The sequence below is a fragment of the Neofelis nebulosa genome, chromosome 5 (genome assembly GCF_028018385.1).
Source record: "Neofelis nebulosa isolate mNeoNeb1 chromosome 5, mNeoNeb1.pri, whole genome shotgun sequence".
Lineage (NCBI taxonomy): Eukaryota > Metazoa > Chordata > Mammalia > Carnivora > Felidae > Neofelis > Neofelis nebulosa.
In genome coordinates, this window is record NC_080786.1 from 28515202 (window position 1) to 28529559 (window position 14358).

Here is a 14358-nt window from a genome sequence, read left to right on the forward strand (position 1 = left end):
CCAGAATGAAGAATGTAGGGCTAGTGGCCAAAGCTGGTGACTGAGCGTAGAGAGCTATAGGTAAGTTTGTCCTTGTCATTGTTTTTTAAATTGTGTCAGGTTTGGAAAGGTCCTTCCAATCCTAGTGTTGAGATGCCACAGATGAACCCCAAATATCTTAAGGTGTCACTGAAATTTTTGAAAATAATATTTCTCATACTTGCCTTCAATTTAAAAACACCCCTCTAGGCTACATGAGAGTTTTACAAAGGGAGCCATATTTGGCCTGGGGAATAGACCCCAAATATGCCAGAACCCGCAGTTCCTTCCATATATCTCTGCCTATAACTCTGGATTCCCAAAAGATGAGGAATCCCTGGCCTAAGGTTTCCAAAGTCAAGATTGATCCCTTTCCCAAGTGACAGTCACAAAGCAAACACTGTATCACACCCCACCTCAAGAAAAGAGAATGGTCAACTACAAAAAAGTCTCTTGACATGCTCTTTGTGACCTTAAGCAACAGCTTTCCCCTCGTTGGGCCTCAGTTCTACCTTAAATTCAGAAGACTGTGATCGCTCACACCCAGCCCCAAAATTATCTCACCAGTCACTTGCCAAGCCCCGCCCCAAGCTACCTGGCGACCTTACTATTTCTGAGTCTGGCTCCTCCCAGCGACTCCTTCCCTTTCAATTCCTTTGATAAATAGCTTCCCCTCTAATGGCTTTTGATCTGGAAACTGCACCTCCTAACTCCTGCCAGAGACAGTTCTCCCCAGCATGAGCGCTGTCCCGCTCCCCTCGGCCAGGACAGCAGGTCTTCCCCTTAGCTTCTTGTTTCTGCTTTCCTTCTGGGTAGACCGAGGTGTGGTAGCTAAGGAGCTGAAGTTTGTGACATTGGTGAGTAGACTTTTCTCATTGCTTTTCCCTTAAAACTGTTACCAGCAGCGGCTGATAACCAAGTGTCAGGTTTCATATTAGCCTCCTGTGGTCTCCCAGAGACCAAACTCAAAGTGAATAATCAAGTTTCGCAAGTTCCTCCTAACGAATACTTAACATGTCCTGACAAAAAGTGTTTGGTTTGGTTGTACGTGCCTTTGTCGATGTTCTTTATTCACTTACTTCACAACTGCCCTAAATGCACGTTCCTTTTGACAGCCTCAGAGGAAGGGGGAGCTTCCTCAAAGTGGGGGGGAGGCCTCAGCTGGCCACGGTTCGCACTAGGAGCTTAATCGGGCTTCATTCAGTTTAATGATGATTAGTTTGCAAACCAAAAAACTGTCCTTTTCTGAATTAAGTAGCCCCTTCCCTTTTATTTATCAGGAAATTGGAAAATATATTTGTAAACAGTCTTTGAAGCATAAAAATGAAACTAAACTCGAGACTTCGAGGAGGACTTCCTGATGCATAGATTTGGTTGACCATTAAAATAATGTTTTTCTCCACGCAATGTAACATGCGACAAATTATGGGGAAAGGGGGTGGCATGAAGTTAAGGAAAGAAAATATACTGTTGGTGTTATTTTAAAAACAGATAGAAAGGGACTTTGCAAAGTAAAGGGGATTTATCATTTTACCTGGGTGTCCTGGAATCAATCCCTCTGTGTCTCCTGGTTTCTCTTTGTGTTTGATTTTCTTTGTATGTCTCTCTTGTTCTGCTTCACTCAGTCTCCCTCTGCCTCTGACCCTCTCTTTGTCTTTCACAGCCGCTCTCTCAATCTCTTTCTCTTCCTCACTTTTTTTTATTTGATAGAGTGAAAATATACTAGTAAATAATTAAATTTTCATACTGTAAGAGTACTCAAAATTTATTTCTATAATTTGCAGGGAAGTCATCTTTTACTTAAAAATTAAACATGAAGTTCCTGTTTTCTCAGCTTAGTGTATTCAGCACTCCTTTCTTTCCCTACAGAAAAAAAAATTTCATACCATATGATTATGAGTACAGTAAATCGTTACTAGGTCATGAGTCAACAAATGAGAGACAGAATCAGAAACATATCATCAATTTATTTACAAATGATTTACCAGATGCCAGACTTCCGTGCTAAAAAAAAAAAAAGTGTGTAATATTGTGTACCTTCTGTAGAGACATCCATGCAAGTTAGACTTTTTTGTTTGTTTTTTAACGTGTATTTATTTTTGAGAGCCAGAGAGACAGAGCATGGATGGGGGAGGGGCAGAGAGGGAGGGAGACACAGAATCCAAAGCAGGCTCCAGGCTCTGAGCTGTCAGCACAGAGCCTGACCTCGGGGCCGGAACCCACCTACCACGAAATCCTGACCTAAGCTGAAGTCGGACGCTTAACTGCCTGAGCCACCCAGGCACCGTAGTTAGACTTTTACTTGTATTCCTTGCCAACACGTGCGTTAAGTGAGTGTCAGGACTCTGCAGAAATTACACTGTCAACACTGTAAACCTGTTGCAAGCTGGTTGAGTGTAATCTTCTCTGAGATATTACAGTGAAGTTTCAGTTAACTTCACGTGGCCAATTCTCTGCCTGTTTTACCAGAGTCCAGGCTAACTTCCATTGGTACCAAACTGTTGTGGCTTTCCTTTCTCCCCCATCACTCTCAGTTAACATGTATTCAAGGACCACAAGTTAATTCTATCTATCTAAGGACTTCAGCAAGAAGATACTACTTTCTTGTTTTTATTGATTAGAGAGAATATTTGACTATACATGGTTAAATTATATACCCAGGCAAATCCTTACAAAATTATTAGAACCAGGAGCACCTGGGTGGCTCAGTCGGTTAAGCATTCAACTCTTGATCTCAGCTGAGGTCTTGATCTCAGGATTGTGAGTTTAAGCCCAGCATTGTGCTCCGTGCTGGGCCTGAAGCCTATTTTATTACTATTTTTTAACATAAACAACATAATTTAATTGTTCTAAAAAGCCTTTTCCGTAGGCATTATAGTCTCGATGTTATAAATGTGCAAACTAAGACAAAGAAAGTTAGATTGCTTGCTTAGTATCATAAACTATATAAGTGTTCATTTTATTTTTTTAGCTTTCTTTTTTTATTGTTCAAAATTTTATTTAAATCCAAGTTAGTTAACATGTAGTGTAATAATGGTTTCAGGAGTAAAATTTAGTGATTCGTCACTTACATGTAACACCCAGTGCTCATCCCAACAAGTGCCCTTAATGCCCATCACCCACCCATCTCCCCTCCAGCAACCCTCAGTTTGTTCTCTGTATTTAAGAGTCTCTTATGGTTTGCCTCCCTCTCTGTTTTTATCTTATTTTTCCTTCCCTTCCCCTGTGTTCATCTGTCTTGTTTCTTTTGTCTTTCTCTGACATATTTCAGTGAAGCCTACAAAAAAAAAAAGAGAGAGAGAAAATTGTTAGAACCAGAATAAAGGAAAGCTGCCTCTGATTAAAGTGGTAACATTAGTGACAATAACCAATCGTGACTCAAATGTTTTTTACATGCCAGGCACTGCTCTGAGAGTTCAATATGGAATATGTCACATTATCCTCCCAAAAACGCTGTAAAGTAGGGTTTCTAGGAAAACACAGGATACCAAGTTAAATTTGAATTTCAGATGAACATCAAATAAATTTTTAGTATAAAGGGTGTTTCATGCAATATCTGGGCATCCTGTAGTTTTGTTTGCTATATCTGGCAACTGTTCCCCAAAGTTTTTGTAAAAACCTTACTAACTATTTTATAGATAAAGAAATTGAGACACAAAGAGGTTAAGCAGTTTGCCCATGGTTACACGGTGCAGTCAGGATTTGAATCCAGGCTGTATGATCAAAGAGGCCGTGCCCTTAATCACTAAACATATTCCATTCCTGCTGTGTGTGTTTAAGCCAGCACATGGAGCTGAGATCTTTCCATGGAGGTTAGGTGTACAGATTTAACTCCTACTCAAAATCAGCAGGTGGCTTCCTCGCTGTTTCTCTCTGATCCAAGAAAAATAAATCTTCCCCAAATTCTAAAAAGCTGTTCTTGGCAGAAAGAGCAGGAAACTGTCCTGGGTTCTTGTTCCCTGTCATGAAAAGAGTCATCACATGATCTTTTAAAACAGGTTTATCAAAGTTCGTCTCATGGAATGCTAGTTTGATGAGTTGTTAACAGGAGTTGCTTGGTAAAAACAAAATGGGTTTCAGTAGTTAAATCTGCACTGGGAACAGAACAAGGGTTAAACTGTATTTCAGGTGTTTTAAGGGCAGGACTCCTCAGTCTTTTTCTGATATGTGCTGTGGCTTTAAAGGAAAGGATTTAATAAAACTGCATTTCCTAAACTTTGACCATAGAATCTACCTCCTTCTTTTCCAGAGTGTCCCATAGAAAACCCTTAGAGAATCATTATTCTTAACTTTTTAGAGAGAGAATAATAAGCATGGTGAGTATGGGAGGTCAAGGGAGATCTCTCTCGATTGCCTTTTTTCAGGAGGGACCTGAAATTAGTGACTGCCAGGATTAGCAGCCGAAGTAGGACATTCCAGGCCGACAGAACATCACTGCCGGATAAACAATGTATTAGATGTATGTGCCACAGGGGCTCTGAGGCAAAGCATGTTTAGTAAGAATATAAAGTTATAACATCGAGGTGGGCAAGGCCAGATCAGGTAGGGTGCTGTGGGACCTACGTAACATGCCAAATCTGCTTAGCAGACTCAGTGGAGAAAGATCATTCATGGGGGTCCAAACCATGGGTTTTTTGGTTTGTTTGTTTTTGTTTTGTTTTAAGTAACCTGTGGGCACCTAGGTGGCTCAGCCAGTGAGTGTCCAATGTTGCCTCAGGTCATGATCTCACGGTTCGTGGGTTCAAGCCCTGCATCAGGCTCTCTGTTGTCAGCATGGAGCCCACTTAGGATCCTCTGTCCCTCTCTCTCCCTGTGTACCTCTCCCACTCTGCTCCCTCTCTCTCTCTCTCTCTCAAAGATAAACAAACATTAAAAAAAAAGTTACCTGTGATCTAAAAGGATGAAGTGAATGTGACGTGGTGGGGAAAACAGTGGGTAGCCATCATGAAAAGAAGGAGATCTACACGACTCATTCAATCTCTTTGAGCCTCGGTTTCCTTCTTTGTTCAGGACAGCAACAGTGCCAGCCTGGCCTCACAGGAGTTGTGAGAATTGAAAGAGAGAGCAGGGAAAGAACTGTACAAAACCATGGAGGGTTGCACAAACACAAGAGGTTGTTATCCTGGATGTCTTCTATTGCAATTACCACTACTACAAACAGTCCTACTGCTGACCCTCTATTTTTAGGTTTCTAAAGGATTTCGTAGAGTATGACTGCTGGACTGAGAACATAGGTTACAAATTTGGCAGAGCAGTAGTTAAGAAGATTGCCTTTCCACAGACTTAAAAGAGGACCTAGGCACGTCCAAAGGCTCCAGCTGAAACTCCACTTGCTCAAGAATCCCACCTGTGCACTTGAGGGCACTCCCTGATATGCACGTGTGCACACGCACACACACATATTGATTTCCAGTGCTGGGTAGCGGGGGATGGCTTATCAAGTGTCTCTGCGGGACACCCCTTCTGAAGAGCTCACGGCGTGTTTGAGCCCTAAAACCTATTGAAATATAGAGGAGTTATTCCTGACCTGTAAGGACAGAGTGAGAAAGCTTGTTTAAGCCTTATGATTATGTTCCACGGCGCTGCTGTTTAACAATCCCTCCTCCAAGGGGACCGCACTTATTTTCTCCCCAGGCTATACTGTCATTTAGATGCATAATCTCAGTTTTATTTTAAAATTTTTTTAAATGTTTATTTATTTTTGAGAGACAGAGAGAGAGAGAGAAATAGGGAGAGCATGCAAGAGTGGGGAGGGGAGCAGGCAGAGAGAGGGGAACAGAGGATCGGAAGCAGGCTCTGCACTGATAGCAGTGAGTCTGATGCAGGCAGGGCTCAAACTCATGGACCATGAGATCATGACCTGAGCCAAAGTCGGCCGCTTAACTGACTGAGCCACCGAGGTGCCCCTCAGTTTTATTTTTTAAATGGTATTCAGGGTTGTTTCTTATATCAAGGTTTTATTTTCCTCTAGTGCAATACTGCCTCCCCCCCAACACACACAGCTTCCAATCTTAGAGGAAACCCCAGATTCCAGATCACCCACTGGTGGGATGTTAAGGGCTATGTTTTAGCACAGAGAAATGAGCCTCTTACACAGGTTGAGAATGCAGGCATTGGAGACACACAGTCTGTGTTTGGATCTCTGCCCTATCATATCACTTACACTCTGTGTGACCTTGTGAGGTCACTTAACTATAGGGCCGATTTCCTTGTTTGTGAAATGAAGATAATAATAGTAAATGCTTTGTAGAACTGATGAATGGATTAAATTATGAGAAGCACTTGCCACATTTTCTAGGACACAACAAGCATTCAAAAAAACCTTGAGGAATTCTTGTCGTTATAGTACGGTAGGAAGCATTGTAAATTTTATTTCACTACAGTGTCTCTCATCTGACTTCTCTTTGGCTAACTCAGGGCCTCTCAGCTACAGGTACCCCCCCAGAGCACATTTGGCAGTGTCTGGAGAACTTTTGGGTTGCCACAACTAGGGATTGCTACCGATGCCTAGTGTGCAAAGGCCAAGCATGCTGACAAACATCCCACAATGAACAGGACAGTCCCTCAAAAGGAATCATCCAGCCCCAAATGTTAACAGTGCTGAAGTTGAGAAACCCTGGAAACTAAACATTGTAGCTTTTATAATCTATTGAAACCATATAACAACTTTAGTTACTCTGATGTAGGAAAGTATTTTGCACAATTACCTGGGATCTAAAAAAGTCTAAAATGTGTTTCGAAGATAGAGCACCAATGATTAGCCTCGATAATTTCTGAGAATGTGCAGCCTTTCTTTTTTCCATGAGGGGACCGTTCATGACCGCAGTTTCTTACCTGACCAAAATGATTGCTTAAGACCCACTATACCCTTGTCTGTCTGTTTGTTGCAAACTGTTCTACTGAGACTTTAATTTCTTAGCAGTTCAGGGGACCAAAAGATCAGTTTTCTTTAGACACCAGAGACACAACCCAGGTCCTACAGGCCTCCCTCACTTTCTTAGAATCCCATCTGAAAGATAACCAAAATTTAAGACTGTTCCTTATTCTACGTCTACTGGAGCATCTTAGCCAGGCAGTGTAAATGATAAGTACAGGAAATCTCAGACACCGCAAGGCGTTATGCAGCCCTCCTCTGTATTAAAAATGTTTGGTGGCCTCAGTGTAGACTTCATCTTGAGTTTCTTGAGTGTTTTACTTGCCTTATCTTTTGATTATAAAATAGCTTTGTGTTTGGTTTGGTATTCTACTCAGGAAGTGTATTGGAATCATAAAATACCAGGGTCTTGAAAGTCCGGACTACTCTCCCCCAAGAATAAAATGTGCAATCAAAATAGCATAACATGCATATGAATCCAGAAGTATGTTCTTAAAGGATTGATGCTTAGCTTTTCTCATCTTCCTATCCACAAGTCCTTTATTCCTAATCTCCTAAAAACTAATAAATCATTGGCTCAAGACAATCACAAATGGTATGTGGCATTTAAAAGCCACTATTTTTATGTTATGTAAAACTCTTAACACCATTTTTACTGTAACCATAATTAAGGAAGAATACTTCTTATCAGAGTTTGTGGTAAAGTGATTTTTCTAAGCTTTGTGTTCCTTCTTGCCCTGATACACAAACCAATCTCCACACGTGGCTTGCCTGCTTTCTAATGAGTGATCATCTTGTTACCTACATTACCTGAAACACAGAAAAGTGTTAGTGAGCTTAAAACAGTGGTCCTTGAGGCACCTGGGTGGTTCATTCTGTTAAGTGTCCGACTTCAGCTCAGGGCATGATCTCACGGTTGTGGGTTTAAGCTCCACATCGGGCTCTGTGCTGACAGCTCAGAGCCTGGATCCTGCTTTGGATTCTGTGTCCCCCCCCCCCCCCCCCGCCCCTCCCCTGCTCACACTCTTTCTCTCTCAAAAATAAATAAACACAAGAAAAAAGAAAAGAAAAGAAAAGAAAAGAAAAGAAAAGAAAAGAAAAGAAAAGAAAAGAAAAGAAAAGAAAAGAAAAGAAAAGAAAAGAAGAAAAGAAAAGAAAAGAAAAGAAGAAAAGAAAAGAAAAAATGGTGGTTCATAACCTGAGATTTACCTGGGGAGATCTTTAAAATCCTGATGCCCTGACCACATCCCAAACTAATTAAACCAAAATCACTAGGAGGGGGATCCAGTCCTCAGAATTTTTTTAATTGCCCCAGGTGATTCCAATGAGCAGCCTAGGCTGAGAACCAGTGGTTTAAAAGAAAATCTATTAGGATGAGCAGAGGCAAAACACCGAAGTGAAATTTTTAACATTACTGTCTTGACCTCTTTTCAGGTATTTAGGCATGGAGACCGAAGTCCCATCGAAACCTTTCCTAATGATCCCATCAAAGAATCCTCATGGCCACAAGGATTTGGCCAACTCACTCAGGTTGGTTGAATTTTTAGCTAAAGATTGCCGATAAGTCTTAAGGGAAATTAAACTGTGTGGGGTCTGTAATATATTGAAGCCATACAACTACTTTAGTTACTCAGATCCGGAGGAGTATTTTGCACAGTTGCTTAGGATCTAAAAAGTCTAAAATGTGTTTTGATTGTGGAAGGAGAGGCAATAATGTTTAATTTCAGTAATTTCTCATTATGACCAGATCACCCTAGTGACTAGTAACGGTAGGAAAATTGTATAAAATTGCCAGTTTTGATTTTTTTTTTTTACCCTGTTTGGCTTTATTGAAGCATGAGAGCTGTGCATGGCCACAGATGAATACATGAACTTAAAGGTGCTGAAGAGAGCCAACAAATGCTTGGAGGCCAGCCCCCGTTTCTCAGCCTCCACCTGAGAAAGTAGAAAATAATCTTGTAGTCGATAAACTGAATCAGCAGGGTTAAGAAAACAGAATTCCTCTGCAAATGCCCATACCAGATTTGATTTTTTTTATCAGCTATGTGCACTGGGATTGAGCCTTCCTGATAAGTGGTGGGTTAAACCTAGGGAGCCCTGCTCCCTGAAGAGCACCAAAGGAGAAGGTGAAGGGGAGGAAGACAAAGGCATCTGTAGTCACCACTCCAGTGCCCCACCCCCTTCCCTTGCAAGAGTGGATGGCGCCTGTTTGGGGCCACGAGGCCGCAGGTGTTGCTTCTGTCCCGACCAAAGCAGTTTAAATACATTAAGAAAATCTCATAGAATGTTTAGAGTCAAAAATCTCTAAACTGGGGCGCCTGGGTGGCTCAGTCGGTTGGGCGTCCGACTTCGGCTCAGGTCACGATCTCGTGGTCTGTGAGTTCGAGCCCCGCGTCGGGCTCTGTGCTGACTGCTCAGAGCCTGGAGCCTGTTTCAGATTCTGTGTCTCCCTCTCTCTCTCTGACCCTCCCCCGTTCGTGCTCTGTCTCTCTCTGTCTCAAAAATAAATAAACGTTTAAAAAAAAAATCTCTAAACATTTAACTGAACATTTAAACCAGTGGATCTCAGGGTGCCTGGGTGGCTCAGTTGGTTAGGCGTCTGACTTCAGCTCAGGTCATGATCTCATGGTTCGTGGATTCGAGCCCCATGTCAGGCTCTATGCTGACAGCTCAGAGCCTGGAGCCTGCTTCAGATTCTGTGTCTCCCTCTCTCTCTGCCCCTCTCCTGCTTGTGCTCTCTGTCTCTCAAAAATAAATGTTAAAAAAAAATTTTTTTTAAACCAGTATACCTCAATCGTGGCTAAAAATTGAGGTTATTTGGAGAGCTTTAAAAAACATTGATGTCTGTCTGGGCGGTTCTTATTTGATTCATCTAAGATGTGGCCTGGACATTGGGATTTTGAGAAGCTCCTCAGTTGAGCATTTGACTCTAATGTGCAGCCAAGGCTGAGAATCACTTCCCTAACTCAACCATGTTGCTTCATAGAGGAGAAATCCCACTGAGGCTATTTGAGGTCAGTATCTTTTGGCTCCCAGGTCTGAGCTCCTCCCACCATAGCCTACCCAGCTTGCCGCTCCTTAAAAGAGAGAACGGTAGCAAAAACCCAGCACCAGTCCTTAATGCCTGTGGCGGTGTGAAGAGTCCTGTTCCCTTGCTTGCTTTTCCAGTAAGACGATAAAATACTTTTAGACTGTGGGATCTGGATTCTCCTCTGGGTGTCTCTTGACTAGCCATCAGATTTTCCTAGAGCAGTGTTTCTCAAGCGCCAAGTGTAAATGTATCATCTTGTTAAAATGCAGGTTCTAATATTCAAAAGAAATGAAAACACTAATTCACAAACATACCTGCACCCCCATGTTCATTGCAGCATTATTTACAATAGCCAAGACATGGAAACAACCTAAGTGTCCCTCAACAAATGAATGGATAAAGAAATATAGAGAGAGACATATATATCTATATATACACACATACACATATGTATATATGATGGTATATATTATATATATGGAATATTTTTTAGCCTTAAAATTATTAGATCCCGGTGTTTGGGACAACATGGATGAACCCTGAGGGCATTGTGTAAAGTGATATAAGCCAGACAGAGGAAGACAAATACTGTATGATCTTATTTATATGTGGAATTAAAAAAAAATTTTAAAAACCAAACTCCTAGAAAAAGGGATCATATTTGTGTTACCAGAGGCAGGAAGTAGGGGGAGGGAGGTTGGGAAAAGGGGGATCAAAAGGTACAAACTTCTAGTTACAAGGTAAATAAGTACTAGGGATATAATTTACAGCACAATAACTATGGGTAAAACTGCTCTATGATATTCTATGATATATAGGAAAGTTGTTGAGAGAGGAGACCCCGAAAGTTCCCATTACAAGGGAAAACAATTTGTTTTTCTTTTTTTTTTTTTTTTGCTTTCTCTTTTTATTGTATCTGTATGAAATGCTAACTAAATTTATACCAGTGATCATTTCACATTGTATGTAAACCAAACCATTATGCTGCATACCTTAAGCTTATACAGTGATATGTGTCAATTGTATCTCAATGACACTTGGGGAAAAAATGCAGATGCTAATTCAGCCAGTCTGACCTGGGCCTAAGAGTCTTCATTTCTAACATACTCCAAGGTGATACCAATGGTGCTGGTACATGAAGTAGCAAGGTTCTAGAGCTCAAATTCCTCCCTTGGCCAGGCACTTCCAATCTACATAATGACCGAGTGATGGCTGTCTAGGTCACTGGCTCTCAAAGTGTGGTCTCCGGATGAGCAACATCACCATCACTTAAAACTTGTCATAAATGTTAGTTCTCTGGCCCTCCCCAACTGAACCAGAAACTATGGGGTTCAATTCTGGGAGCCTTTGTCTTAATGAATCCTCCAGGTGATTCTGGGAATGCTGAGTTTGAAATCCCCTGCTCTGTAGAAGATGACTGTTTCTTCAAAATTCAGCTGTAAGTTAATGCAACAAATTAGGTCCAAAGTACCTGCTTCTTTAGCTACTCGCATCACCCAGGAAACTAGCAAAAATTAAAGCACACCTGACTCTTTTCACACCTGCTTCCTCATCCTAGGGAGGTGGTAATGATCATGGTATCTTGGAGTAGAAGCAAATGAACAAATGGGACCAAGCCGAGCTATAGTGACCATATCCTCTCTGACTCCTGAGGCTCTGGTAAAACTTGGGATTAAAGATGGACTCGAATGCAGTGTTTCTCAAAGCATGGCACTCTACTACATGGACCTGAATCACTCAGGGCACTTGTTGAAATGCAGATTCCAGGGCCACCCCAGGATCTAATGAGCAGGAATCTCTGGGGGAAGTGCTGAGTCATCTGCATTTCAACAAGAACCCCTAGATAATTTTGCTTCTGATGCACAGTAATGCTTGAGGATCACTGAACTAAAGCAACACTCCTCAATGGTTATTGGCCATCAGAATCTTAGTAAGCTTGTTAAAAACAGGTTCCTGAGCTCCACCCCCCCCCCTCCCCCGAAGATTCTGGCCCAGTAGATCAAGGTGAGTCCTAAGAATTGGGTTTCTAACATACTCCCAAGTGATGCTAATACTGCTGATCCCCAGACCACATTTTGGGTAGGAGGCTCTAGTTTTTCATGAACCAGACATAAATAAACTGTGCAGATAATAAATCATTACACCTAGAAGTTAAAAGTGATCTTCAGGGGCCCCTGGGTGGCTCAGTTGGTTGTGCATCCGACTTTGGCTCAGGTCATGATCTCGCAGTTCCCGAGTTCAAAGCCCCGCATCAGGCTCACTGCTGTCAGCTTAGAGCCCACTTCAGATCCTCTGTTCCTACCCCTCCGTCTCTCTCTCTGCATGTCCCCCGCTTGAACTATCTCAAAAAATAAATGCAACAATGAGAAAAAAGTGATCTTCAGATTCATCAAGTCCAACTTCTTACCAGATGGTTGAATTTCTTCCACAAAACCTCCACCAAGTGGTCAACCAGCTCTCTTGAATGTTCTACAACAAAGATGAGTCAGTAATGTTCTACCGCACCAGAGATGAACCATTTATTTAAATCAGATCAATCACCGGCTATTAAGTGTTCAAGGCTCTATGTTAAGTGCTAATGAAGGTGAATGAGTTTTCTCCAGAAGTCATGGCTAAAGATTACAACTCTCTTTTCTTGTTTTCATTTAAAAATATGTTGTTGTTGAACTATTGAAGTGCACCATTATTTACTCTGCTCATTCAGTGAGGAGAGATGAGACTCACACATAAGATTCCAGAATTTACTTTCACTGATTTTTGCTTTTATTTGTTCTCATAGCTGGGCATGGAACAGCATTATGAACTTGGACAGTATATAAGGCAAAGATATAGAAAATTTTTGAATGAGTCCTACAAACGTGAACAGGTAAGTTGGGGATCCAAGAGTGGAAACGTTTTTCCTTGATAGGATGTAACATAATGGTGCATTTGTGAAAGTATTTTACCTGTTTTCCAAGGAACTTATACAATTCAGAGATCTTATTTACAAATATACTCCTGTTTATACAAATATTTTATCCCTAAAAAATTTATGAATATGAATAAGTTCAAAAATTTATGGATAACTATTGGCAAATACTTTGGCCTGGCAAGTAGCCACCACTTAACTGATCTCTTTTGTCAATTCAGCTATTGACATACCACCTGGCATTCTCATCATACTGTCTCTATCTCCATAGATACTACGATCATGATGCTAATGTTTTGGTGTGAGGGTCCTGGCCTTTCTCAAAAGTACTCTTCACTCCACGGTGGAAAACCCACAGTTCCAATTGGTTGGATTCTCCTTTGATTTTCCCCACTCTAGGTTTACATTCAAAGCACGGACGTTGACCGGACTTTGATGAGTGCTATGACAAACCTTGCAGGCCTATTTCCCCCAGAGGGTATCAGCATCTGGAATCCCAGCCTACCATGGCAGCCCATCCCGGTGCACACAATCTCTCTTTCTGAAGATCGGGTCAGTATTCTGGGATAACCAGGACATCCCCTGGGGCTGAGGAGGAGGAAGGCAGGTTGTCCAGTACTTGTGGGCTTGGAGGTCTGGACACTGCTTGGTCTGTGCGATCTCAATCCTTTTCTAATAAAGGTGCAAGGGACAAAGTAGGACACAGAAAGCCCCAGACAATAGAGAGTAGGAACAGAATCTCAGCTTGGATCTTTATCATCGACTTTGTTGTGCTACTCTTTCACCGAATGGCAGTTCATCCCTTTCCATCTTCACACACACACATGCACACACACGGGTTCCCCTTGTTCTACCTTCAATTCCCAGGCTTTTGGCGCCCCGCATAGGGTTCTCTTTCTTCCAGAACATCCTAAGACCTCTCTCCCTACAAAACACCCATCCCCACATGAAACTCTCATTCTGAGGTAGGGGAGAAAAGAAAGATTTGAGTACATAGTTAGTGACTAGCACTTTATACGTGTCATCATATTACCTTTTGTAACAATCTTGAATGGACAATATTAGTGTTCTCCTTTTATATCCAGGGATATAAGTACTCAGAGAAATAAATAAAATGGGCTCAATGCCACAAAGCTGGTAAGCATCACAACTGGGACTAGAACCAGGCCTGGGTCATTCCACAGCAATTTCCTTCCCTGTAAAATAGTGGTTCTCAAAGTTATTATGTTAGAATTACCTGAGAATGTTTGAAATCCTGGCACCTAGGACACTCTCCGCAACAAATCAGAATATCTGAGGCTGGGATGCAGATATAAGTACTTTTAAAATAATCTCCCTAGATGTTTCCAGTGGACAGCTGAGTGTGAGAACCAGTACCATAAACCAAGCTGCCTGAATGAGGCTATATAAGAGAAGCTCTCAAATTTATTCGCACTGCATAGGAGGGACCAAGAACTCTTTAACATTTTCAGAGGAATTGCTTTATTTTAATAGTATTAAATACATCTAACTAATCTCCCAGATGCG

The 14358-nt window shown here is 41.6% G+C and overlaps 1 protein-coding gene across 4 annotated transcripts in view; it reads left to right on the plus strand.

The window, feature by feature from the left end:
• Window positions 1-634: 634 nt before the first annotated feature.
• The window catches only part of ACP3 (acid phosphatase 3), a 46427-nt gene continuing 32703 nt past the window's right edge, over window positions 635-14358 (plus strand). Inside the window, exons 1-5 of one of the 4 annotated variants that reach the window (XM_058729900.1) lie at window positions 827-875; window positions 4268-4334; window positions 8327-8422; window positions 12703-12789; window positions 13231-13383. In XM_058729900.1, the coding sequence (XP_058585883.1) occupies window positions 4332-4334; window positions 8327-8422; window positions 12703-12789; window positions 13231-13383 (339 nt within the window). In that variant the 5' untranslated portion in view covers window positions 827-875; window positions 4268-4331. Of the gene's footprint in view, window positions 876-4267; window positions 4335-8326; window positions 8423-12702; window positions 12790-13230; window positions 13384-14358 lie in introns of all 4 variants that reach the window. The other 3 variants (XM_058729898.1, XM_058729897.1, XM_058729899.1) reach the window with 3 other exon arrangements.